General features: G+C 40.7%; 1 protein-coding gene across 1 annotated transcript in view; it reads left to right on the forward strand.

Moving 5' to 3' along the window:
* Nucleotides 1-27,504, forward strand: part of CMYA5 (cardiomyopathy associated 5) — a 46,681-nt gene that overhangs the window by 6,158 nt on the left and 13,019 nt on the right. Inside the window, exons 2-8 of the mRNA XM_057405458.1 lie at nucleotides 1,650-13,125; nucleotides 15,367-15,462; nucleotides 16,146-16,379; nucleotides 18,102-18,124; nucleotides 20,050-20,171; nucleotides 24,593-24,742; nucleotides 25,700-25,846. Of these exons, the coding sequence (XP_057261441.1) occupies nucleotides 1,650-13,125; nucleotides 15,367-15,462; nucleotides 16,146-16,379; nucleotides 18,102-18,124; nucleotides 20,050-20,171; nucleotides 24,593-24,742; nucleotides 25,700-25,846 (12,248 nt within the window). The remainder of the gene's footprint in view (nucleotides 1-1,649; nucleotides 13,126-15,366; nucleotides 15,463-16,145; nucleotides 16,380-18,101; nucleotides 18,125-20,049; nucleotides 20,172-24,592; nucleotides 24,743-25,699; nucleotides 25,847-27,504) is intronic.

A 27,504-nucleotide genomic window follows, 5' to 3' on the forward strand; every position in this document is an offset into this window, starting at 1 on the left:
AGGTAGATAATCCAGTGTACATTCTGGGGTTTGTATTTGTTTAAGGGTTGATTGGTTTTGTGTGCTTTGCTTGGCTAAGATGTGATTATTTAATATTGTGCTGTCAGAGTCTCTTTGAACTGTGGGCTTTAGTCCAAGCTGTCTTGCTGTGCATGGTCTCCAGGCCAGCCCAGTCACCACAGTTGGTTTTAAACCCCATCACTAGAAGAAGATACAACTGCCTGGTCAGGCTGCTCTCCCACAGGGTGACCTGTCTTCAGTTAGTCCTGAGGACATCAAGACAAATCCATGGGAAGATAAGACCAGCAGTCCCAAGTGTCAGGATTATCTTTCTGTTTGCAATCAATACTGAGCAGTTTTGCTGAGTGCCCTTCACAAGAGCTTTGCAGGGTTCGCTTGATGAAGTGATTATGGCTTTCCTCAGGGTTCCCTCTTCTCCTCCTTCAAAGACATCTGCCTTCTGCCAGGTGCTTTGTGCCCTCGAGAGCTGTGCTGACTGCTCCTCAGGGGTGTCCGCTGCCTCGGTGCTGGGTCGCAGCCCATGGCAGTTGGTCGGGCGGGTTCTGCTTCCCTGAGCACGTGATGAGGAGGCAGAATTCTTCAGCCTTGCTGAGGAGGTGCTTTACCCAAATTGTCTGGAAAGTGACCCTTCCCCTGCCCCGCGGAAGTAGGATGTCGTGGCCATAGGTTTACACTGTTCGATGGGATTAACAGACTTCACCACTTGGTGCACTGAAGCCTCTGCCTTTGTCAGCAGATACTCTGCCTTTTGTTCCATCACCTACTAATATGATTCCCTGAAATAAACTACTGTCTACTCAAGAAATACTAGGGTTGAGTGTTTTGATTACCTTTTCTATGCTTTTTTGTTGTAACTACTGCAACCTTAAATTAAATTTAAAAATAGCATAGTATTATGTCTTTTAATTGCTTTTACTATTCTTTAAGCTCTTATTTCCAAGACTGTTTTTCTTCTGTGTTTCCTGAAAATGTTTCTCTTGCCTTTTTTTAAATGAGAGATATTTGATTGCAGCATGTGATAGTGAATTGATTATTTATCATAATATCTAGAATTAGGTCTATAAAACATTGTTAATTTATTTTAGGGAGGGCTCAGTATATTTTTGTTGTTGAATATATTTCAAATTACTTAAATACGTAGAGTGTTTAGAAGATGAAACCCTAGGATATCTAGAGGATAGATTCTCTACTCCTTTGAGCACTGTAGAATCATTTACACTTTGGCAAAGCAAGTGTGGGTGCTATTAAAACTCTGACAGTATCTTGTAAGTGTTTAATGCAAAGTTTAAATTATACTGTGAGATAACCACACACTGGAGAATAGCCCCAGAATCAGTTCAATCTCACTTTGGCAAAACAAGGTCATATGAAAGACTGTTTTTCCTGCATTGTCGAGAGATTTAAACACTTCCCCTTCATAGAATTAACCTTGCAACATGCAGCTTTACAAAAATTTGTCTAAAATACATTTGTCAAAGGAAATACAATTTTGCTTATGCTTGTGTTTCAAAATTTATGCACATGAAGTATTTTTACATCTTCAAAAAGTATTTCTGTTTACTGCAGTAATTTAATTTGTTGTGTGTTTTTACAGCTTTGTTTTTCTCTTTTGTTTTTTTTGTTTTTAGTTTAAAAGATGTTATCCAAAGTGAAGATGTGAAACCCAAGCTGCAGTACATCATGACTAACCCTTCCTTTTCTATGGTAACAGTTCAAAGTGAAGACAGCGGGATAACCTGGGAAACCAGCTCGAGCAGGTGTTCTACTCCCTGGGCCTCAGAAACTAGTACAACTTCTGATCTTTACAGCATGGAAAGTTCACCGGTAGGTTCTCCTCCAGGAAAAGTTATCTTTATTATGGATGAAGGTAAGATTGTTCGGAAAAGGAGGCGCAAACCTTCAAATAGGGCACCGATGGCTATGAGCCTGAAAGGAGGCCAGGGCAATAAAAAACGTGACTCTTCTGGAGTGCAGAGGCAAGAACCAAGAACTGTTCTAGGAGATGTGCAGGCCTCCGTGCTGAATGTTGAGCAGGTGGAAGCACAAGATACAGATGTGGAAATGGATGACAAAGAAGATGCAGAGGACATCGTAGAAGAGCCAGTAAAACGTGCTCCAATAAGATCAATATTTAGAGAGAATAGACTGAGAAAAGTAGGGCCAATCCTTGGAGGGCCAGTACAAGCTAGAATCCAGCTGTTCAACTCAATTTTTGGAGGGACTGCGCCAGACACTGGGGCATTGGAGAAAACCAGAATCCAGAGAAGCAGCTCAGTTTCAGGAGATTCTGAACAGTTCCTTGAAACATCAGTAAAAGAAAGATTGCAGAAGTTCCGTTCACTTTCAGAAGCAAAACATCCTAAACCTTTTCAGAGAATAAGAAGCAGAAATCTTGAAACACCATCGGAGAGAAGAAAGGAGCAAAGACAACAACCCACAGCACATGCAAATCAAAGCTATTCTTCACCAACAGTGCCCCTTGAAAAGTGGCTTACTGCTAAAGATGATGTTTCACCTGAAAATATTAAACCCACTAAAACGAAAGATAAACCAAGCAGATTTTCAAGCTTTGGTGGAGAAAAAACTCTTCAACATGAAGAAAGAAGAGACTCGGACAAGTCTGGAGAGAGAGACTGCCCTCCTGAAGAAGCCAGGAAGCCGGAAGATCATTCACCTGTGGCCAAAATACCAGAGCAAACAACTTCCATTTCATTACAGTCTGGTGATAAATCAGAGAAACAAGTGCCTCTTCCCTCGGCTGAAAATGCGAACAAGAAACCAGACCAATCCTTGCTAAAAGCATCGGATCATCTGGATGAACCGAAGGAGCAGGAACTTCAGCCCAGTTCTGCACCACAGTCTGTTTCAGACAATTTTGTGGAGGAATTAGATAGGCAAAGTACCCAGCATATTTTGCCTACAGCATCTGTGTCAGAACATCCTGAGTGGGAAGCACAGAAGTCAGCAGCTGAGTCTCACTTACCCAGTGCTCCATCAGCTAAATCCAAATATTCTACTCTATCTGAAACAAGACAGGAGGATGTTATTCCTCAGTCACCAGAAACTGCACAATCTGAGTCTGAACAAATGTTATTACCACATTCTGCAGATGAAACAGAGAAGAAAGAAACTGAGTATCCTTCAGCAACAACACTGTCAGAAACAGAGCCTCCAGGTCTATTGTATTCTGCTAAAAAGAAAGAGGATCAAAAGACCCCACCACTGGAAACCCAAAACGTTCACACAGAGAAGCAAACAAAGTCTGAACAAGACTTTTCATCCTCTCTTCAGAAAACAGAGAAGGAAAGAATCGAACTAAAACCATCTATTCCTGAAAAGATAGATTCTAAATATTTTGGCATTTCATATCCTGTTCACACAGAAACAGAAGAAACTCAGAAAACTCCAGCTATAAATAAAGCAGTAGGTTTGGATCACCCTGATTTTTCCATTGAAAAAACCAAACAAGCACAGAATGTGCAAATGGAGATGAAGCATCCGGATTTCTCATATTTCAGCAAAAATCCTTTGGAATCAGAGAGGACACAGATGGAGACAGAACATCCAGACTTCTCTTTTCCCAAGAAGGAAACAGCAGAATTGGAGAGTGTGCAGATGGAGGTGGAGCATCCAGACTTTTCTTTTTCCAGGGAAGAAATGGAGAAATCAGAAAGTACACAACTCGAAACAGAGCACCCAGATTTCTCATATTCCAGAGGAGGAATGGTGGAATCAGAGAGTTCACAGCTGGAGACAGAGCATCCAGACTTTTCTTTTCCCAGGAAAGAACTGGAGAAATTAGAAAGTACGCAATTTGAGACAGAGCACCCAGATTTCTCATATTCCAGAGGAGAAATGGTGGAATCAGAGAGTTCACAGCTGGAGACAGAGCATCCAGACTTTTCTTTTTCCAGGGAAGAACTGGAGAAATTGGAAAGTACGCAATTTGAGACAGAGCACCCAGATTTCTCATATTCCAGAGAAGAAACAGTGCAATCAGAGGGTTCACAGCTGGAGATGGAGCATCCAGACTTCTCTTTTTCCAGGGAAGAAAGAGAGGATTTGGAAAAGGTACACCTGGAGACAGAACACCCAGATTTCTCATATTCCAGCAAAGAAATTGCAGAATCAGAAAGTGGACAATTGAAGATGGGGCACCCAGATTTGCCATATTCCAGAGAAGAAATGGAAAAATTGGAGAATGCACAGATAGAGATGGGTCATCCAGACTTCTCTTTTTCCAGGGAAGAAGTGGAGAAATCAGAAAGTGCACAGCTAGAAATGAAACACCAGGAGTTTTTCTTTTCTGGGGGAGAAACAGAGACAGAAAAATCTGTTCCTTTTGAACTGGAACAGCCAGAGTCTTATTCCCTTGAAGAAGCAGAGCAAGAAGAATCAGCACAGCTCGCACAGGTATCTTCAGATTTATCATGTTTGATGGAAGAAGCAGAGAAAGAAAACACTACAGAAATCCAGCTGGTACATCCAGATAAAGCTGAGACACAGAAAACTGGTTATATGGAAACAACACATTCGGATTTACCATATCCCATGAACAAATCAAAGCAGCAAGAACTGGCAGAAGCAGATTTGGACAATTCTCGTGCATCATATTTTGGTGATAAAGGAGAACAGCTGCAGCCTGTACAGCAGGATTCACAGCCTAGAGGTAAGCTGTATTCCTGTGCCAAGGGAGTGCAAGGAGAAACTGCTCAACTGCACTCAGAGCACCTAGTGTTGTCACATTCTCCTGGAAAAGAGCAGCGACATAAAACCTCACAGCTGAGGGCAGAACAGCCAGAGACATCATATTCCACTGGCAAAACAGAACAACAGGAAATACTGCAGCCAATGTTGGAACAAGGAGATTCACCATATTCCCAGGGAGAAACAGCACAGGAAACTGTACAAAGAGACTCAGAAGGCCCAGAGCCATCACGTTTTTTTAGTAAAGAGCAGCAACATGAAAATGTACAACTAGCTTCAGAAAATCAGGGTTTCTCATTTACCACTGGAGAAGTAATGCAAGAAGGAGTGGAGACAGCATCTTTGGTGTCCTCTCATACGACTGACAGCACAAAGCCCTGGGAAGTGGCACAGATGGAGCAGGAGCAGTTGCTTCCCTCCTGTTCCACTCCTGGTAGTCAGCAACAAGAAACACCACCACTGGACATGGTCCAGCCAGATATATCATATTCCTCTGGCAGAATGGAACAACAAAATATAGTACAAAGAGAGCTGGAACAGCAGGAAACAGCCCAACAAAAAGCTATGCAAATGGAAATGGAGTATTCGGATTTGGCAGAAAGTTGGCAGAAAGAAGAGCCACAGGTCATAGACCAAATTACTTTGGCACAGCAAGAAATAGCTGAACCAGAGCTAGCGCATCCATCTTTGCCATATTCTTCCAGAGGAAAAATACAAGAAGAAATGCAAACAGAGGCTGCATATCAGGAACAGACATTTTATGTAAGTACAGAAATGCAGGAGGAAATGACACAACACAAATTAGAGCAACCATTTCCTTCACATTTTACTGGCAAAACAGAGCAACAAGAAATAGTACTTCGAGAGCTGGGGCAAACATTTTTGCCATCTTCCACTGGAAAAGAAGCTCCATTGGAAATGGAAATGAGCTCAGAATATCTAGATTTGTTCAGCAAAGCTGAACAACAAGAAAAAAAGTTGAAACATCCGACCTTACTATTTCATTTGAAGCAGCAAGAAACTGCACCAGTGGTGATGGAACATCCAGATTTTTCATGCAACAGTGGTGAAACAAAACCAGGCAACATCGCAGAGCCTGAGTGGGGACAATCAGAGCTCTCACACTCCAAGAGAGAAACACGACAATCAGAACATTTGGATTCACCAGGAACCCTGGGTGAAGAAGTACAAGATGAAAGAATGGAAGTAGAATCTGAATACCCAAATTTGTCATGTTCCAATAGCCAAAGAAGCCAGCAAGAAACTTCACAACTGGATTCAAAATATCCAGACTTACTATTTTCCTTTAGTAAAGCCCAGGAACAAGAAGCTGAAGAGTTTGAGTCTAAAAATCAAGAATTGCCTGAAGTGGCCAGAAAAAGAGCTTCTCCCCCAACAGCACAAATAGATTCAAAATATCCAGATTTGACATATTACCATGGCAAACCAAATGATCCAGAAATTGCAGCATGGGAAATGAAGCATCCTGATTTGTCGCATTCCACTGATGAGACAAGCCAACAAGAAGTAGTACTGTTGGATCAGAAACAGAGAAAAACTTCTGTTGGCAGAGAAAAGCAGAAGCAAACCACAACACAACAGTCAGAGCAAGACAAGTTATCACATACTCCTGGTAAAACAGAACAATTAAAACATGCCCAGAAAGACTTGGAACAACCAGATTTATCATTTTCCATTGACAGGTCAGATGATGAAATGGCATCACAAGAGGCAGAGCACACTGATGTGATATATCCTCTGGACAACACAGAGGTACAACGAAGAGTACAAGAAACAGAGCAAACCTACCCCTTTGGAAAAGCAAAGAAAACAGTTCAGCCAGAAGTGGAAATTCCACATTTGGCCCATTCTGCGGGTTTGGCAAAAGAAGAAGAATTGGCAGAACCAGGGCAGGGAGGTTGCAACTTGCCTTATTCCCTTTCCAAAGCAGGAGGATTGCAAACTGCGCAGGTGAAACCTAAACAGCCTGTTCCCTTGACATGTTCCCTTGACAAAGAGCAGGAAACGACTCAGCTGGGGTTGCAACAGCCAGGTGCATTCTATGTTCATGACAAAACAGAGCAACTCCCACCTGCCCAGCTGGAGCTGGGCCATGCAGACTTGGCATCCCCTGCTGACACAGTGGGTCTGCGAGGGATGGAGCATACAGTCTTGGCATGCCCTAACAAGGGACAGTTTGTCAGCAGAGCAGAGCATCCAGGAGCTGCAGAAGAGAAACTAAGAGCCCCAGATGCATCATCTCATAGTGGGAAAGTGGAGCAAAGAGAAATGGCAAAACCACAGCCGAGGCATCCTGATTTACCATATTTCATTGATAAAACACAAACACAAGAAACTACACAACTGGTGTTAGGAAATCCAGATACATCACCTTGGCCAGGCAAAACAGAACAAGCACAAACTGCACAAGAGGAGCAGCCAGGCTTCTTGCATTCTTTCAAAAAAGGTGGACAAGGCAAGAAAGCACAGCCAGAACTGGGACATTCACAGTTATCTTACTCTGTTAGTGAAGCAGAACAAGAAACTGCACATGCAAAATCAAGCTGTTCAGATTTATCTGCTAGCAGATTAGAACACCATGAAATCATAGAATCAGAGGCAGAAATAATGGATTTATCATGTTCAATGGATGAAACACAGCAACATCAAATTGCTGAAGTGGATTTGGAGTATCCAGATATATTGCATTCCACTGGCGCTGAACAACAACATGAAAAGATTCAATCAGAGCAGGACCAGCCAGGTGATTTTTCATCATCTCTGAGCAGAGAAGAGCAATGGGAAGATGGAGGAATGCAGGCAGAACACCATGAGCTGCAGTGCTCTATGGGGAAAGCAGAAGGCCTGAAAAATTCTCAAGCAAGATCAAAATATACAGATTTGTCATTCTCTGTTGGCACAGCAGAACCTCATAAAATGACACAGGCAGAGTTGAAAGGACATGATTTGCTGCAGCCTTCTGTCAAAACAAAACCATCATGGGCTGCCCCACTGGAGTCTGAACATCCAGATATCTCAGATGCCACAAAAGTACAGAACCCTGATTTGTCCTCTTCTGTTAGTGAAGAAAAACGACATACACAACTGAAGATCAAACAGGAGAGGCGAAGCTGTACGTTATACCCAGAAGAAACAGTACGACTGAAATTGCAACAGCCAATGTTTTCAGGTTCTCATGGCAAAGCAGAACAATCATATAGGGCCGCACTGGAAGGGGAATTCCCAGAATTCTTGTATTCCTCTGGCAAAAAAGATCAACAAGAAATGGCAAAACAAGAGTTGGAGCATTCAGATTTATCATATTCCACTCATAAACCGCAGCAACAAGAAACCACACAACTTGGGTTAGGACAACCAGAGTTACCATCTTCCCCTGGGAATACAGAACAACCACAAACTGTTCAAATGGAAGCAGAGCATCAGGACATGCCACATTTCACTGGCAAAACAGAACAGCAAGGAACAGCCCAAACAGAGCTTGAGCATCCATATTTGTCATATTCTAGTGACAAAACAGAGCAGCCAGCAGCTACACAGTGGAAATCAGAGCAGCCTGTAAGACCCCATCCCATTGGAAAAACAAAGCAACAAGGTATGGCACATCCAGAGTGCGAGCTTCCCAGTTCATTATATTCTGCTTGTGAAACACTGTCACAAGAAGCAACACAAATGGACTTAGAACAAGATTTAACATGCGCCTTTGGTAAAACAGATGAAATCCAAATTGAGCAAGGTGAACTGGAACATACAAGTTCATTGCATTTTTCTGACAAAAGAGAACAAGAAATGGTATCACCAGAGTTATGGCATCCACAGCTATCTTGTCCTGTTAGAGGAACAGAAGAGAAAGCTACTCCTCGGAAACCAAACTATCCAGATGTTTCATATTCTACTGGTCAACAGGAGTGCCATGAAATTGAGCAACCAAAGGTAGAAGAAATGGATATATCCTATCCAGCTGGCAATTCAGAGCACTCGAAACCTTGCCAAGAAGTATTGCAACAGCAAGAGCTTTTGGAGTCCTTCAGCAAAGTAGAGGAAAAGGGAATGGCCCAGCCTGGCTTTTTGCAGTCCCTTAGTGAAGAAAAGCAAAAACCAGCTTCACAGCTGGACTTAGTGCAACCAGGTTTATCACATTCACTTGCCAAACCAGAAGAACAGGAAACCACACAAGCAGGGTTTGTACCTTCTGATTTTTCATATTCCACAGGAAAATCAGAGCAGTCACAACCAGAAGAACTAAAATCAGAATGTCCAGATTTCTCATATCCTCTTGGCAAGGAAGAAACTCATGAAATGAAGCCACCAGATTTATTGCATTCCCATGGCAAAGAAGAACAACCACAGACTGCCCAGCTGGGACATCCAGAGACACCATATTTCACGGGTAAAACAGAGCGGACAGATGGGGCCCAAACTGAACTGCAGAGCACTAATTTGCAGTACTCTGTTGTTGAAACAGAGCAACCAGAAAAAACTTCTGTATCATATACCTCTGGCAGCATTAAGGAGCTTGAAACTGCAAAACTTGACTTTGAGCGATCGGATTTATTATGTTCTACTGACAAAGTAGAAAAGCATGAAATGACCCTACTGAGAGCAGGACATTCAGAGAAGCAAGACAGTGGGCCTACTTCATTTCTAACTGCTCAGCTGGAGACTGAACAACAAGATTTTTCCTTTTACACTGAGGAAGCAGAGAGTAAAAAAATTCAACTGTATTCATCTCTTACTGAACACACAGTGCCTTTGGGTGTTTCACGTTCTGTCTCTGAAACAAAACCAGAAGGAAGTCCAAAGTCTTCATCTGTAACTGGAGACCTGTCCCCCAAGCACTTAGATTTATCTTACACCTGTTGTAAAACAGAGCAGTCAGAAACTGCTCAGCCTGAGTCAGGCTTCTTCTTTGTAAGAAAAGAAACAGAGAATACAAAAAATGAACATTTGCCTTTGGCTGCACAGTCAGAGGCTGAACATGTAAATTTACCTGAAATGGAGAGAGAACAGCCTCCGCATTACTTCCATACATCTATGCAATTAGAATCTGAACAGTTAAATTTACCATATTCTACAGATAAAACAGAAACTCCAGAAAGTCAAGATTATTTAACTGTACCTTCAAAAATGGGGTCTGGACCTCCAGTTCCATTTTATTCAGCTGATGAAACATCTCGGCAAGAAATTCCACCTTATTCAAAACTAGCTTCTGAGTATTTGGTTCCCACATGGTCCTTTGCTGAACAAGAAAAGCAAAGCATGCAGCCAGTTATTTCACAGTCTGCACAATCAGAGCGTAAACATGTAATTCCACCATATGATGACAAAGAATTGCAGAAAACTCAGCTCTGTTCACCTAAACCATCAAGCCTGCAGACAGTGCAGTTGGAGAGTACATCTCTAATGCACACACAAGGCCCAGATGGGCAACAACCTCAAGATAGTTTGTTGGACCCAAAATATTTGTCATCAGAGCAGCTCATAAATCCCCCTGAATTCCCTACTGAGCAAGATAAGCAAGAAATGCAACCTGATGTGCAGACAGTGACAAGGTTGGTGACCACAAAGTCAAAGGTAACTGCTGTAGCAGACTGGCAAGCAGTGTTACCAGAGTCATTTGTACCTTTTCAAGCATTACCTGAAAAGTCAGTATTCGTGGCTTTCACTGATGATGAAGAGAAACAAAATATTCCACCTGTATCTGAGGTAGTAGGCATGCTTGGAAAGCAATCTAACACAGTTTCAGGCATTTATAGTGAAGGAGAGTATAGACATGAAATGCAACGATATTTTGCAGACCAAAAGCATGCATCCTTAGAGCATCTGGGAGCTGCTTCATCAGATCTTGTGAATGAAACTGTGACACAAAAACCTCAACATTATTATGAGGGAAGCCTTTCTTCAGCAGAGAGGAAGTCCATTAGCTCTAGTTCTGATGAAAAGCAGGAGCCAGATACTCCATCCTTTGGGCTAGCTAGCTGGCTGGCAGAAGAGGTGAAGGCTCGCTCAATTAGTCCAATAAGAGCTGCAGAAGTAGACAGGAGAGAAGATCAACTTTCTCCAAATGAAACTTCTGAACTTGGATTGAAACAGTTCCCAGCTGGAAGTTGCACAGAACTTACAGTTCATGGTGCTACAAAGAATATAGGACATATATTTAAAGTTTCTAGTTCTGTGTCAAGTGCAATTTCGTATGGAATGTCCTCAGACACTAATCACAGAACACAGAGGTATGATATACCATTTCTGGTAGGAGATAATCCAGGTCCAGATAAAGTTCCAGAGCATGAAACTAGTACTGGAAACCCTGCAAAAATGGAAGCAATGAAACATCCAGAGGTAGACACTGTATCTGAAGTGCCTGAACATTACCTGAAAGGAAAAGAGGAAGAAACAGAGCAAGCAAGTGTTTTAGAAGGCAGTCAGCATGCTCCAGAGACTACTGAACAAAAAGATTTGTTTAATATCATTTCAGAAGGTTATGAAATACTCAATATTCATGTTCCTACACATATTTCTTCTGTGGATCAAGAAGAAAGTAAATACATGCCAGATAAACTAGAATACTTAGAAACAAATCCTTCATTTAAAAGAAAAGTGGCTGATGATAGCCATAGAGCTCAAGCTTCTGCAACAGCCACAGAAATTTCAGAAAGTTCAGTGTTGGGAAAACCTGCAAGCCATGAACCAAAAGAACTGGTGAAAAATGATGATGTTGGAGAAACTGAAGAAATGCAAGAAAATCCCATGTTGACAGAAAACAATGATTATGCAGTGTTGGATCCTAATAATGGTATGGCTGATATGGATTATTTTGAAAAATATACTTTGATTGATGACAAATCCCAAGTTAAGCCACATTTTGAAAGACCAAGGTCATTGTTTCTTGTGACAGAAGATCCCAATGAAGCTGTGGAAGAAACCACGTCTTTTAAAGAAAGCACTGAGGGAGATACTTTGGAAGAGGAGTTTTCCTTACTTGAGGATCTGGATGAAGTCTTCTATGGTACGGTGAAAGGAGAAAGCAAAATTCAGTCTTATGCAGATGTTTCAAATCCTTTACCTTTACAGAAATCAGTTGATACTAGCAGCAAAAGTGCTACAACTTTAGAAGATGAACGGAAGTCACCAGGGACCCCACTCTTTGATTCAGAAGAAGGAGTGCTAGAAAGATCTCTGTTGTTCCCTACCACTGTTGCTGCAGTTAATCCAGAGCTTCTAGAAGAGCCACCTGCTCTGTCATTTTTATATAAGGACCTCTATGCAGAAGCAGTAGGAGAAAAGACAAAGGATGAGACTCCCTCTGATGAGGAAAGTGGTAATTCTAATGCATCTTTCCCTAGTAGAAATTCAGACACAGATGATGGAACAGGAATATATTTTGAAAAATACATTCTTAAAGATGAAATTCCAAGCAAGGCCACAAGGCCTGAAAAAGATCAGATGCCAGAAGATGAATCCTTTAGTGGAGGAATTTCAGTTCAGATTCCTGAGGACAAACACAAACAGGGTCCTGGTAATTTTGAGCATGTCAGAACTGAGGTTCTGCCTGAAATGAGTGTTGTGGAGAGAGGGAACATCCAGATTGACAGTGACATTAAAGCAACAATTTGCAAACCAATGCATGCCATTCCTTTTGGAAGCAATGTAGTTCTTTCAGGTGCAAGAACTGACATGAGTGAACAAAGAGAAGAAGAAAATGTACCTGTAGAAACAACTGAAGAGCTGCCAGAGCAATCAAGTCATCAAGTGTATGGTCAACCAGCGGATTATCAGGCAGCTACATATCAAGAAGCTGGTGATAAGCAGGAACAACAGCACAATGTAACAGCAGTTCCTCAAATGGAAAAATATGTCCCTTTTGTCAGGGCTCCTGTTGAAGACAGTGAAGATGATCAATATACTCAAGAAAATCTTTACTGTGTCCCCACCATTCAGCAAGCAGAGAAACCAGACACTCAGCAAAGAGAGGAGCAGCACCCTGACGTTTATGAAGATCTTGCTGAGTCAATGGACTATGATGTAATTACACAAGAAGAACTTCTGCAAGATGAAATATCATCTCAATTAACACATGAGGAGCTATTGTTTGAAGACAGGGACTCCTTTGAGCATGCTGGTGATAGTTATGAATTTGTTGATGAACCAGAGCAAAGAACACCTGTTGAACTTGAAGATTCAGGCTTTGTGGTGATGTATCCTGAAAAATCAGCAACAAACATTCCTCAAGTTGAAAGCCCAAAAAGAGAACTAAAGAAAGTGCAAGCAGACACATATTGTTACCACTGCAAATGCCCGATATCTGCTATTGACAAGCTTTTTGGAGAACATAAAGACCATGAAGTTACAACACTAGATGATGCTGCAACCAAGATGAAGGTAAGAATTAATTTGGGTGAGGGATGGAGATACTGAGGCAAATTTCTCCAGACCTCCTGTGTTTTCAGGGAAGAAACTTCAGAGAGCCGTTCCGAGTCTAAGTCACAGTATCTATGAAACAAAAACTATTCCTAAAGACCTGTTAGAGATCTTGAAGGGAGACTATCCTATTAAGGTATTCTCAAGAGTCCTAAGCTTGATAAGCTGTTATTTTTATTTGTTCAGAAATTTGAATGACTTTGTTTATATGTAGCTGTTACCAGACTTCTCACCTTTTAGCCTCCTCACCTGTGTAAGTTTGTTCTGGTTTCTGTGTGTAAAGGGAGAAAGAGTGTTGTTTCTATGAAAAGGTAATTTTAGTAAAGGCTGTTCATTTCACCTGACAAGGTAGAGAAACCTCCATATATGGGGAGCAGTATCATCATAAATACTCCCTGTCCTAGTTACTTGTATTGGTTGTTTGGAGATGTTAGATAAGTTACACAGATCTGTTGAAACACCATCCTCATTTGCTGTTCAGTTCATATTCTTTTCTGCCAGTAGTGTTTTAGCTGTAGCACAGGTAAGACAAAACCTATTTTTTTCCACTATCGCTAAGCTGTACCACTCTAAAAGACAGATAAAAATACCCTCCATTTCAATAGCCCAGTCCTTTGCTATAAATATTAGTGAAAATGCTTTCATTCCTGCAAAGCTATTCTTCATTAAATAGCAGTTCTTGTGAAAACAACATGCATGTGGTGTTTCACTTTTCCCATATCAGATTTGTTCAGGTACAAATATACAAATGTTCCTTTCTTGTTTACCAGCTATTTAATCTCACCCCAGTATCTGAAAAGTGAGGTCTCTTTCCTGGCACATGTTTGGTTGATGGTAACACAAATTTTGTATAATTTCACTAAAATTCCAGAAGGACTTGTATCAGTAGTCTTTATGTTATCTTTGTGTTGATTCATGTGCAAAAAATATAAACTCAAAACAGGAGGAGTCAATGTGGCAGTTTCAAATATCCATATTTACAAACTGTCTCCATGACAGCAGAGTTACCTTTTTATATGGCCACTCATGCTTGACTTAGCCACTGGCAAGTCAGTAATAGAGTCACAGGCCTAGCCATCCCTTGAATGTACCTGCATTGCAATGAGTCAAGTTAAGCTGCAAATAAACATCCCATGATATTGCTTCCTGGCTGTGGAGCACGGACATAAAACCAATACTAAATCTGGACACAACACAGGTTTGGCTTCACATGATTTCCAGCACTCAGGGCTCAGGTTACTCTGAGATGGCATTTGTATGTTTCTTGTTACTTCTGTTCATGATTACTGAGAAAACATTAAGATAACAAAATACTTGTCAACTGAATTTTAACTGTAGGAGTATAACTTTGCAGTAAGTGAAATGAGCTATGATGACATCTGTCAGATTTTATAGGTTATCTTGACAAACAGAAGTTTGCCTCTGAACCTTGGTGATTAGCCCTAAGTATTTATAAAGTGAATCTCCAGTTGTACAGTTCAATGTGACATTTATAATTAATGGAACATCATCTGATAGTTTTCAACAGACCTAGCTGTAGAAGCTTGCCATAATAGGAAGCTGTTACCAAAGGAAGTTAACCTTCCTTGTACATTTATGCCAGCTAGTTAAACAAAAGTATTCTTATAAATCATAAATTGCATCTGAGCAGATGTCCAGCTTGCTTTCACAAGAGGTCAAGAAGGACTAAAAAAAGGTTCTGAGTCATCTCTAATAATTGTTGTCCTTTGGACTGCTTTTCTTTCCACATGTAATTCAACCAGAGATTCTGGTGAATTCTGGTTTATAGACAATGTCCTTAAAATTCTGATTAAAAAAAAAATTGACATTGCATAATCTAGCCTCATAATTACCTGCATTATCTTCCTGTTTATGCTCCTGTGATCTCTTGAGGACCCTCATGAGGCTCTGAGCACCCTCCGTCTCTAGCAGAGCTGCATTGGAATTTGTAACTTTCAACAGCTTGTATTGACACTCAGCACCTTGTTGAACTGAGCTCACTTTTTTTGGTTTGGAAACAGTTTTGTGACTGTTCCAGCTGCTATTTCTGTGCTTGTCTTTGTAGCCAGGGTGATACTTGAACTTAATTTAGCAATTGTTCCGATAGTTGGCTCATGGCAAAGGAAAAATACCTAAAAAAAAGGTGCATGTAAAACTTTATAAAATAACATGCTTATGTTGCTGAAATATTTTAAATTTCAGGATCAGTTAAGTGAATTGCTAAAAGCACTGGAAGAAAAGTCAATGAAGATTGAAGAGTTTGTGGGTGATATTGAATCACTATTTAACTCTGTTGAGGTAAGTCCAGTGATTATCACACTAATTTTCTTAACTTCTGCAAAATTTCTTCTGAAATATGCTTGCCTTGTTTTGGAGTGTCATTGTTTCCACTAAAATGGACTGTTTCTCCAGTCCTCAAATTGGCTTCTCCCACTGGAAGGTGTTAATTTCAGGGGAAGAAAAAGATTGCTTTTTTTTGCGCATTATTGCCTAGTAGAATATGTGACTGCCAAGCACCGGAGGAAAAAGTTCCATTAATTTTGTTTATGCTTATAAAAAGCTCACACTGTTTGTGTCTTTGTTGAGAATACTGTGCAAAGCATTTAAATAAGTTGCCCAATGTCTTACGTTGTTAATGCTCAAGTTCTTAAGTCTAGAGGACTGTATTCATTTCTGTCTAAAGTATGGATTTTTAGCTATTTTATAGTCAGACTTCCTGACTCAGTGCTTCAATATAGAAGTTTAATTTTAAACAGTAACAATAAAAAAAACCCAAACAAACAAAAAACCAAAGTACAAAACAAAACAAAATCTGTCATTGTTTTTAATGTACTTCTCTAGCATTATTTCTTCCAGATGAGCTTGCTTACAGAAATAAAGTTCTCTTATTGCCAGGATGCCAGAAAGCTTCTGGTGGATGGCTCATGTATGGTTAATTGAGAATTGCTGTGTATTCATCAAATGCTGTTTTTATTTTGCAGGAAAATTGTAAGAAAAATGCGGAGTTATTAGAAAAGCAGAATGAAGAGATGCTTAAGAAAATGGTAGCACAGTATGATGAGAAATCAGAGAACTTTGAGGAAGTGAAGAAGATGAAAATGGAGTACCTGTATGAGCAGATGGTTAACTTCCAGCAAACTGTTGATGCAGCAAAGGAAACTTTGGAGACAACAGTAAAAGAAATGGAAGAGCTAGATGGATTTGTTTTCCTAAATGTAAGTAAAAATGGCTTTCATGCTGTAGCTTTTGTGATACTAGTTAGGAAATCACTTTTATTGTACCTAGACTAAGAATGAATTGTTTACCTTCCTTTTTATTTTTAAATATAGCTAGATCCTGCAAGCTCAGCTATTCCACTCTGAAACTGATAGATCATTTGCTTTTGTCATGTGAAGGCTCAGAAAGAATTGCAAAGATGATGCACAGGGTGAAAATTTGACTTGTGCCATTAAAATGGTTCTTTTTGGTGAAGAGAACGCTAAGAGATGGTTTGATAATTTATCTAGAATTAATTAGCAACAGAGGAGTGTGAAATATTAGAGTAAAAGGTACTTTATGAAAAAAAAATAAGGTAAAACAGGAAAGTGTAATTGAAGGGTTTGTTTGAAGCAGAGTTGTTGGGTTGTGGGATTAGTGTGGGTTTTCTTAAATAAGCAGACACAGACAGTAGTTATGCACTCCAATTACTGAGGCTGTGATAAATGCTTAATGCTGAAAAACAGGGAGTGGCTGTGTGGTGCTTAGCTGCTGGTGAGGGTTAAACCATGACAATGAGCTAGGTGTAGGAATGTGCATTTGAAGTGCATGCCTGTAATAGTCCTTTCTGGACATAAAAACCACTCCTTGTGAATCTGCATGACTGGAATTACCTGGTTCATACAGTCACGAGCTGGTTTCAGAGGGTGTTGCTGGTTAACCATTAACAGCCTGATCCTCCAGGATTATTCTTGTGCTGCAAGGCTTGTCCATAAGGGACTGACACTTCCTCCTCTAAAAGTCTTCTCAGCAGTCTCGAAGGGGATGGGACTTCTGTGGCAATAATCCTCTCCTGTTACAGAATTACCGCACAGTCCGGAAGTTGCAAAGAAACTGTCCTGGGAAGAAATGTAAAGTTCAAATTACTGTCTAAAACTGATCATTCATGCAAAATAAAACTGCTTTCCAAGCACAAGCCCCCAGCCCATATACCAGCAGTTACAGAAACGGTGGAGCAATATTTGGTTTCTCCCCTGCTCCAAGCTGCATAATGTCTTAGTATCTTGTAATCAAGTGAATATTGTGGTAGATGGGCTATTTTGGGGTGGATGAAAAAAACTGCTTATTTTCCTGAACTTTGTGAGGTACTGGATCAGTGGTTTGGCAAAAAGATAACTTTGTATTCTAAAATTCTTTTGTCAGTTGTTAACATTATTAGGTTCCCAGTCTGTTTCTGTTAGGGATAACAGGCATAAACTTTTCTGTCCGTGAACCAGGAAATGTTACCTGAAGTTTCATGGAGCATGGAAGAAACCCTCACTCCATGAGTATAGATCTCACCCAACTTTTATTAGTAAAAAGTTCTGAAGGAGATTTCATCCAGAATTTGAATTGAAGTGTTCTTAATGCGCAGGTGATTTCTTCCCTGTAAAAGCCTTGGTTTAAGAAGGTATTTGACCATGCTCCCATCTTTAAACCTAAATATTGAATATTGACCCCTCGGGGTCAGATTTAGACTCTAATAGCCTGCTCAGCCAGAGCTTTGAAGTGAAATATTCTTAAGGATTCAAATTCTCTGCTGGCATGAATAAGCAGCATCACAGACATCATCAAGTCAATAAATCTGTGTGTATTTTATGCATGGGGAGAGAAGCAAGACTGTTTGATGAGTGGTTCTTCAACATTTTCAGGATTTCAGGATTTTGAAAGCTGTTAATGCATTTCTTTTTTTCCTCCTCTAGTCATCTAAAGAATTAAATAAAAGGTATATGAAATATGGGTTAACTGCACTGTAGTGAGTATTAGGCCTAGCATGCTGAATGCTTCATTTAGTATTTGCAAGCTTTGAAAACACATTGCTAATATAGTTTTTGTAGGTTTTATGCTTGCTGCTGTAACTGACTAGTTTTGAAGCATTTTGCACGTGTTCTGCAATACATCAGTTAAACAAATAGCATTTTAAAATGTCAGCTCAATTTTAAATCTCCACAGAGGCATTTTTAATAAGATTTTCCTTGTAGTTGTTATACACAACTATACTAAAAAAACATTCTGGCCATGCTTCCATCTCTTACACATCAGTGTTGTGCTTTTTTTCAGTAGTCTGGTTCTGTATTACCTGGTCTCTGGAAGATTATAATGCAAAATGTCACTCACAAGGCTGGGGTTGTTGGACTGTATTTCTGAGTACAATTTCAGAAAAAAAAAAAAAAGAAAAAAAGAAAAAGAATAAAGATTAAGTAGCTTTCCAAGTCTTACCAGGGACTATGGACTGATGTTTTCCCACACCTCTTCCTTGGCACTGCCTGATGTGTGCCACACAAGGATGATGCCTCATCACAGCTGCATCTTGGCCTACCTTCACAGACCAGTAAATGCATACAGTCACAAACACCTCTCTGCAATGTGTGATTTCCTCAAGGGAGTCATTTTGGTAAGGCACATCCTTTATGAGAAAATATGAGCCTGTATTTCACCAATAACTTTTCCAAGGTGAACTACAGATATTCAGACAGGCTGGCTCCAGGCTCCTCCTATGCAAGCCTCTAAATCTGCTTTGCTGATATCACCACTGACTTTGCCCAAAGGTCCTGGGTATTGTACAGTGCATATCAGACATACCCTTGTCATTGCTGCCTCAGGCATCACAGCAATACATGTGATGACATGGACTGGGGTATAACAATGACACGAGGGTTCCAGTTTGCAGTCAACTTACAAACCCAGGTCAGTGGTCTGAAGAGAATGTGCCAAACACCCCTTGATGGTTTCTGTTAATCTGCAGAATTAGGACTGTAAATTTGGACTCACCTGTTGTAAATCAAAATCTGAGAGTCTAGCCACATACCTGCATGTAGTTTATTACATAAGAATAGAGCAGGTATAACGGGACAAAACAATTTTCAAAAGCTTTCTGTATACTTGGTCTTTACTTGTTTACTTACACACTAAACATAGGTTTATTCTGGTTTGTGCATGGTAATTACTTTGCTTTGAAATACCTGACTTGCTAAAAAATGCTAAGAATGAAACTATATAACAATGTGTGTTTTTCTAAAGAAAGTATATTTTATATTTGTTGTGCTTTGTTAAGATTATGCAGAATCAATTACTTCAGTGACTGAAAAAAAAGGGGGGGGAGGAAGGTAAAATTCAGTGGCCTTGAAAAAAATAATCTTTCATTTCCTTGAAGCTGCTTCTGCCTCAGAGTTAAAAATATGTTGGTTTTTCTTCCTGTAGTGAACTCAGCAAATACGGTCTAATTAAGTGAGATCTATCTTCCTCCTCATGTTTTTTTTTCACTTGTCACAAGCAGCTGCTTTACATTACATATTTGGAGTCAGCTGCTGTAATTTAGCTCCAAAGTTTGTAACCTTTAAAGGCACTGTGTTAGTAAGTCCTAAGCCCCATGCTCTTGGATGTCTTGCTGTGAACTTCAAATCCTGACATTCTCATGGGTTAAGTGCATACAGATCATATGCACAGCATTCTCACTGAGTCCATGGTCTGAAATCACAGCATGCTGTAAATGTTCAAAATCAGGAAAACAGCTTCTCATTGCATGTGGTCCTCAAGTTCATGGGAAATACTTCAGAGTATGTTGCATGGTCTTTGTTCTGGCCTTCGAAAAACTATGTGGCCATATAAAAAAGAATTTATACAGACAACTATGTGTTTTCTTCCAAATAGGTTACTTTGTGCAATGGATACCATCCTCTCCTTACAAAAGTTGCCCAGTGCTTTTTCACTGTTTGAGCACTACACGGATAGTCCAGGACAAAGCAACCAGCACTCCTTAAAACATGTGGCTGGTAAGAATCTCTGAATATCATCTTTACAAAAGCTAACATTTTGGCAATACTTTGGAAATTTGAGGAAGCTAAAAACAGAATCTATTTGAGAAGTATAAATTTGCAAACCATGTAATTAGCAATCAGAATTGAATGTAAAATGAAGTCTAATTGTGCACAAGTGTTTGGCTTATAGTAGGACACAGCAGCAGAGAGAGAAGTGCTAAACTGGGGGATTCTTGCATCATTACAGACTAGCAGCAGGTCTCTATCTGTGAATCTCCTCTGGCTAAAATTGCTATTCACTTGCAGATGGGGGTAGAAGAGCCTGTCCTAGGGTATCCTGAGCTCTCTTCCTCCAAGGGGGACTGCACCAGTATCACTGGTGTAGGGAGGAGGTCAGGGGCCTGATGGCCAAGATCCCTGGGAGGCACATGAAACCCCCACAGGGCATGAAGGAAAAGTGGTTATCTGTACCTGAAAACAGTCCCTGCTTCTGAGGGCAGCTGTGAAAACTGCACATGATAAAGAAGGTTATTCATCTTTATCTGATATTTTGTGTCCTGTCTGTGTAGGCTGCCTGCTCTGCCTGTACATACACCTATAGAAATTATCTGGATCCTGACTCCTGTCAGTGAGGTGCTTGTCAGCACCAATTTGTGGATGCATTTTCCTCATAACAGGGTCTCACTCCAGTGTTTCTTTCTCAAAAGAACGTTTGCATCCTGCTGCCCTGCTTTGTCACCACCCATTCACCACCACATGCACCATCACCGTCACAGTCCTCTCCAGCTTTTCTAGTGAAGCCTCTTTCTCACATGTTTGGTCCCTGAGCACTGGAACTAGACTACCAATTTCCCTAAAGTACTTTGTTTCCTGTCTGGTATTTCAGGTGCATAATGGGACATTGGATAAGTGCTCTCTTGTGCAGGCTCTCCAGTGTCTAATAACTGCTGAGTGCACTCAGGAGTGTCACTTTGAGAGATCCTCTCTCTTCTCCACACCATCGCTTTTACTAGACCTGAGTATTTCTGAGACCTTAATGACCTCATCAGATTTGTATGAATTTGTCTGCAGCACTCCAGCCTTCTCAGGTGAAGTTTGATAGGCACTTCTGCAAGCAGCGTTACCTTGGTGTCATTCTAGGGGGAAATCAGATAAAAAGATCTTTTTTGTAACCCACTGTTGGTCAGAGTTAACTTAGTGGTGCACACGTGCAATGTGTCCTGGTTTAGTTCTAAAACCTACTCTTGCAGTCCCATGTGTGCAACCATTCTTTCCCTCTGGGCTGCTACTTATGGGCAAGGTCACCCAGGAGGACAGAAACATTGTGCCATACTCTATTTCCTTTCCTCACAAGTCACTCCAGCATGGTTTTCTTTAAGCTGCTGAGATCACTTTTGAGTTTGATTTGCATTAGCTACTGTGTCTGCTGAACACCAAATGGCTCTAGACCAGTTTGACAAACTGGGAATGAATGACTGTCCACTAGAAAGCAATCTTTGAAATGCCACATCCTTCACACTTTCTTCTCTTTCTCTTTCTAAGTACTTGGTTTTCATTCCTCACTTCTGTCACCAAGTATCCCAATTGTTATTGTGATTTTTAGTTTGGTGAGCAATAGACAAATGTGGTTTTTTTTCCCCCTCCAAGATTACACCCTTTCTGAAGGCAAACAGAGGTAAATGCCTACACAAAACTTTATTTGGACTCAAACACCTTGAGTTCATCATTTATCACATACTGGAGGTAAATGTCAGACACTCTCAGAATATTTTTTGACTGAAGCCATTTGATGAAATACATGTGAATTTGCCATTTCTCCAATGCACATATTTTGCTTTCAGAAAGTATAGTCTTTTACTGAACAATTTCATAGAACTTTATATTCACCACTCTAGAAACTTCTTTCTTCCAAAGACTCTCCACTTCCAAATTTTCCATGTCCACTAATGAAAAGTTCTTTTTCCTCAAATTCTTCCTCCTTTCATGTAAACCATCCATTAACAAATGTATAGGCAAAAAAAAACTTTCCAGCGTGTTGTTGAGCATATTGGAAACCAGGCTTTGACACAAGAAGAGAGGGAATAATTTAAAAATGGAAAAATTATTTCCAAAGCTTGCCATGAGTTCTGACCTTTTATATCAGAAGGCCAGCACATTCGTTGATTGCAACAATCTTCCATTAGAGCCACAGAGGAATGTAACTACTCTCCTTCTTCAATCCACACAGCCAAAGAAACGTTATTCCTCATTACATTGGAAAGGAATAAACCCATAAAAACCCATAAAACATTTGGGATTATTATTTTTTTTCTGGGGCCTGTTAGGTGGCATGAAGGAAAAACTTCCTTACAGCATAGCGCTTCTATGAAAAATGAACTGATGAGAAATCATCACACTCTTCTGTTGAAAAACATGATTTATTCAAACTTGTGGTGCAAATATTTCTTTGACTAAACTTAATTTACAAAGGGATCAGCACTTTGATAGCAAATAAGTGTTCTGTTTCTGAATAGTTCAACTTTTTGCTTTGAAATCATTTGCTTTCAAAAGTTTGCTTCATACTATGCAAAAAGAAAATTAGAAATTAAATGTTTCTCAAGGTAACCAAACTGAATTTTGATCTACAAATTTTGTTTTTTTTTTCTTTTTTCTGCAGAAGTTTCATTCATTAAGATAGCTTCTGTTCTGATTGGGCATAATAATAAATCTTGCAGTTGTGGGGTTTCTGTGATCTTACATAGTGGTTTCTAGGCAACTTCACAGAAAAAAAGCTTGTTTCCCTACCGGGTCTGCTGAAAAGAAGTCTTCCTAAAGACAATCAATTTTTAAATTGACCAACTCTAGAAAGTCAAAAGACAAAATGGAGCCTGTTTTTAGCAATAAGAAGGATAATTTTTATTTCAATGGGAAACAGATGTAATCCTACTGTACTGGTAGCTCTCTGTATAAATCATAAGGAAACAGTCAGCATCTGCATTTGCCTTGTTCATGCCACAGGGGATCATCATCATCATTACTGTGAAGATAACTGAAAAAAGTGAAAGCTTTCTGCTGAGATTCTGAGAATTCATGCAGTATGGAAATTTACTGGGTGAAGAAATAGAACCATGTATTTTCATTCCCTGCAATCACTCTAACAATGAACATCTTTTAGGGCTTTTTGTTTCTTTCTTCCCCTCCCTCTTTCTTACACCATAATAGTAGAGGGGAACAATATCTCATCTGGAATAGATCTGTGCCAATCAGGAGATGAAGTTTATATGAGATCTGGGGAGCCTTGGAGGTCTTTGACATGTGAGGGGTGCTTCTAATTGTCCTATGGGTTTCACGTGCTTTGGCAGAATTCCGGTGCTCCTGTGCACCAAGGATTCTCTGTCCGCTGGGTCTGTGGGGAAAATGACCATGCCAGACAGGAGCACCTAGTTGTGCATCTGCAGTAGGAGTCCACCTCTGGGCAGATGTGGACCCAAGGAAGCAGGAAGCCTCCTGCTCCCCTGTGCTGTTGAACCTTCCTTTGCACATCTCTGCTGCTGTCAGTGGATTTGACACACCGCGTTAAACCTTTCCTAGTATGGCAGGTCCTTTCCCCTTCCCACTGTTCTGGGATCAGCTACATACATCTGTCTCTGAAGGAAGCTTTCTTTTTCTGCAAGTTTTCCATCACTGAGCTATCCCATGTTCTTTGTTACAAACAACTGCTTGCTGTCTCTGGTTTCATGGGCATCCTCTTCATAGTGTGTCCTATTCTGTGATGCCTGTGCTGCAAGGTAAGGTCACATAATGGAGAAGGCAGTCATCCAAAGGAGCCTGCCTTAAGCTCCAGCTTCTCCTGGATTTTTCAAGGAGGTGGCCTGAATTATCAGGAGTCTCTTGGGGTTTCGTCAGCACATGTACCACAAAGTGGAGTTCAGAGCTGGAGAGCTCTCCCTGTGACTGAAGAGAGCAGGTCTCTTTGGGAAAGCAGAGGGATTGCTGGAGCTATAAGGCAGGCTCCTGGGGACACAATCCTGTGTCCCCAGGATTGCTGCAGCCCTGGGAGCCTCCCTCCTGAAGGCTGGAAATGAACAGCCATGCAATGACTCATCTGTATGATAGTCCTGCCCCAAGGGGAAGAACCCCAAGTGCTGGGAAGGGTGTGGGCACAGGCTTTGTGCTAGGTGCAAGGGCTGCTAGTACTAAGAATGGATCTTATTTTGTCTGGACTGCAAGGGAAATGGACAGATTGCAACATTGAACAATTACTTTATTCTGTTCCTGGTCTGGGGGGACCTGTTGCTCTAAAACTGAACCAATATTCCGTATCTCATGTGCTTTCTGTAACTGCTCTATGGAAATAAGCAACCTGAATGAAAATAAACTACTGGGTTACCTCACAAACCTGTAGGTAATTTGGCTGAAAATGCAGGAGTTTGAATAACAACGGGAGACTTTCTCAGCCCCACAGACACCGACTGTCATACCTCAGGAACCAAACTCAGCCACCAGCACCTCAATTGCTGTCTACTGGGCTGTGAACAATGGGGATGCCATTGACTGCTTCCAGGTCTACTGTATGGAGGAGCTGCAAGCCAACAAAGATGCAGGGGGTGAGTAAGGTCTTGCCTTCATGACAGCAGGAGTCTGGGGTCAGCAGAGGGGAGGCCAAGCTGCAGGGGAGGGCCCAGGACACAGAAAGAGAAGGCACTGTGAGGACCTCATGTGTATCACTAAGGGTGGGTGACAGTGGAGGAGAGTGGACATAGATGCCACTCCTGCCCCCCCTTTTTGTCCCCCAGAATGCAAGATAAACATCATGATCTGTATAGTGCAGGGCAGGTGTTTGCAGAGAAGCAGTAACATCACTGTTGAGGTGTCCTTTTATTGAAGCAGCCTGACCTTCAGAGAGGATGTGTCCATGCTGCCCCGTGGATGCTCATGGGGACTAATAATAGAGCTCCCAAAGGGATGGACTTCATTGAGTTTTTAGGGCCCTGCATGTACTTTGGGAGTGTGTCCTAATAAATGACAGGAAAAGGTAACTAGTATTTCCACATTTGACAAAGATTTATTTTTTTTTCAAAATGACATTCAAATATTTCAGATATTAAATATGAAATCAAGAAATAGGATTAAATTGTTCATTCATTAATAAGATCAGACTGATCATAAAAGGTGTCTTTGTGTGTGGGGGTTTGTGTGTACTGTGTGCATACTAAAGTATGTTAAGGGTTTTTTCTAGTATCTAACTTATAGCTAGGGGCTGTGAAGTCCATTTTGAGAAATTGTTATGTTGTAAAGCAGGTTCATAACCAAGGTTCATAACTGCTAAATGTATGTCCCGAATTTTCAATCTAGTCCTCAGTAGAACTGAGAGCTGTAATCTCCCCTTCCCATCAATGGCATTTGAGTGCACTCAACTCAGAAACTGTCAAAACTGACTCAGAGTAAATGCTTTCTCTATTTGTTTTTTAATTGGCTGTTTTTCACATGTTATTTGAGAGGCACAGTCATAGTCCCCACCAGTGCAACATGAGTGTAATGTCCTGTGCATGTGTATGTTCTAGCTTTGGTGGAAGAGTACAGAGTGACAGTGAAGGAGAGCCACTGCATTTTGGAGGACCTGGAGCCAGATCACTGCTACAGTGTGTGGGTCATGGCTGTGAATGGCACAGGCTGCAGCTTACCCAGTGAAAAAGCCATTTTCAAAACAGGTATGTACATATTTTGGCATTTGATTGTTATAAACAACACATCCTTTCAGAAGTCCAGACCAGTTCTTCTGAAAGAGAATAAGCTGCTTCATTTAGCCCATCTGGCAGATAGCAGGCAACTTATGGTCATTTCTCTTTTTGCTAGGAGATAGTACATAATTGCAGCTAGAAGGAAAATTGCAGGCATTCAGATTTGAAAATTCAGATTTTCAGTCTCAGGCCTCGTGACAAGGGCACTGGGCAAGCGCATTATGAATTTGAGCATGAGTGCACTGCAACACTCTGGGAAAGGCGCCCAGCTGCTCCCTGCTGCTTCCTCTCCTGTGAAAGATGGAGGTGACAGCTGCACTTCTTGCCTCTCTGCCACCCTTCCAAATACATCTATGTTGCATTGATTTACACAATTAACTTTTCAAGAGAAGGCCAGCTTTACTAAGCTTACACACTGCATCTAGCTCAGTGGGACACAAATCTCAGGTGTGGCTGAGAGGCTCTTCAGCTGCTTAAGTGGTATAAATTAAGATGAGTAATCAAACAAGTACTGTTTATGAGCTTCATTTGACTGATTAATTTTTTGAGCTTTAATGTCTTTAATAATTTGTATTGACAAAACTATTGCATCTTGAGTTACGAGCAAGGTGAAGCAGCTTGTGTCTGAGGCCCTCTTGACAGATAATTTTTTTAGAGCTACAGTGTTAAAACAATCATTCTGTTCTTGCAGTCACAAAATACAGACAAGGGTATTTAACAATTTCATAATGAAATAATTTTGTATGAGACTGATGAAATTACTTGGCAGCAACCAAGCCTTTTGCTTGATCTACTAGACTTCAAATTTGTGGATAATTCTCTTTGATATTCAATTTACTATTTATAGCTTTAGCAAATATTAATTTCCAGAGAATTCAAAGCAGAAATTCAAAATTTATGGCCTCAACAATTTAATTGTCAGCATGGTGCAGAATTCCTGTGAAATGGTCAAATAATAATGAGTTATTACTAGCTAATAAATCATAATTTCAAAAGGGGTTCTCACCTCTCTAAAGCTGCTGTTTATAAGAACTGTCTTTGCCTTTTGGTATCAGGCTCACCATTCTTTTTCCCAAAACTGAAGCTTTCTGAAGTTGTTAATTTTTCTTAAGTCTTTGATGCCTTGCTTTGGCCTGTTTCTTTAAATAAACTAGATCAAACAAAGGCTCACTAAACACCTTCCTTCAAGCTGAGCTGAACTCCCTCTGGAGTCCACTGAGCCTCAAATGGACCTGCAGGACACTGCTAAGCACTGACTGATGCAAAATCCCTGCATGCTGTTATCACAGAGGATAGAAAGATGAGCACTAAAAGTGGAAAGCAGTTCTTTCATATGAGCCCAGCTACTTTGATATAAAGTTAGAATACTTTGATTCTTCAAGTAACCCAATGAAATCAGAAGCAATAATTCAGAGTGTATTTTTAGTAGTTCAGATCAGAAGTTGGCGCATACTAGAAAGTAATTTGATGGTTTATACAATTACAGGAACGTACACATTAATAGCCCCTATAAGGTTTCTGAGTTGGGATTGCACACGTGGAGGTGGCAGTGGGCCTGGGAAGTTGGGGAGAATTCAGGCAGGTGCTGCTGCAACATCGCCCCAGCACCTCCTGTCTCCTGCTTCTCC

Source organism: Pezoporus wallicus, unplaced genomic scaffold (genome assembly GCF_028554395.1).
Source record: "Pezoporus wallicus isolate ANWC-B61680 ecotype Strahan unplaced genomic scaffold, APGP_CSIRO_Pwel_v1 scaffold_2696, whole genome shotgun sequence".
Taxonomy (NCBI): domain Eukaryota; kingdom Metazoa; phylum Chordata; class Aves; order Psittaciformes; family Psittacidae; genus Pezoporus; species Pezoporus wallicus.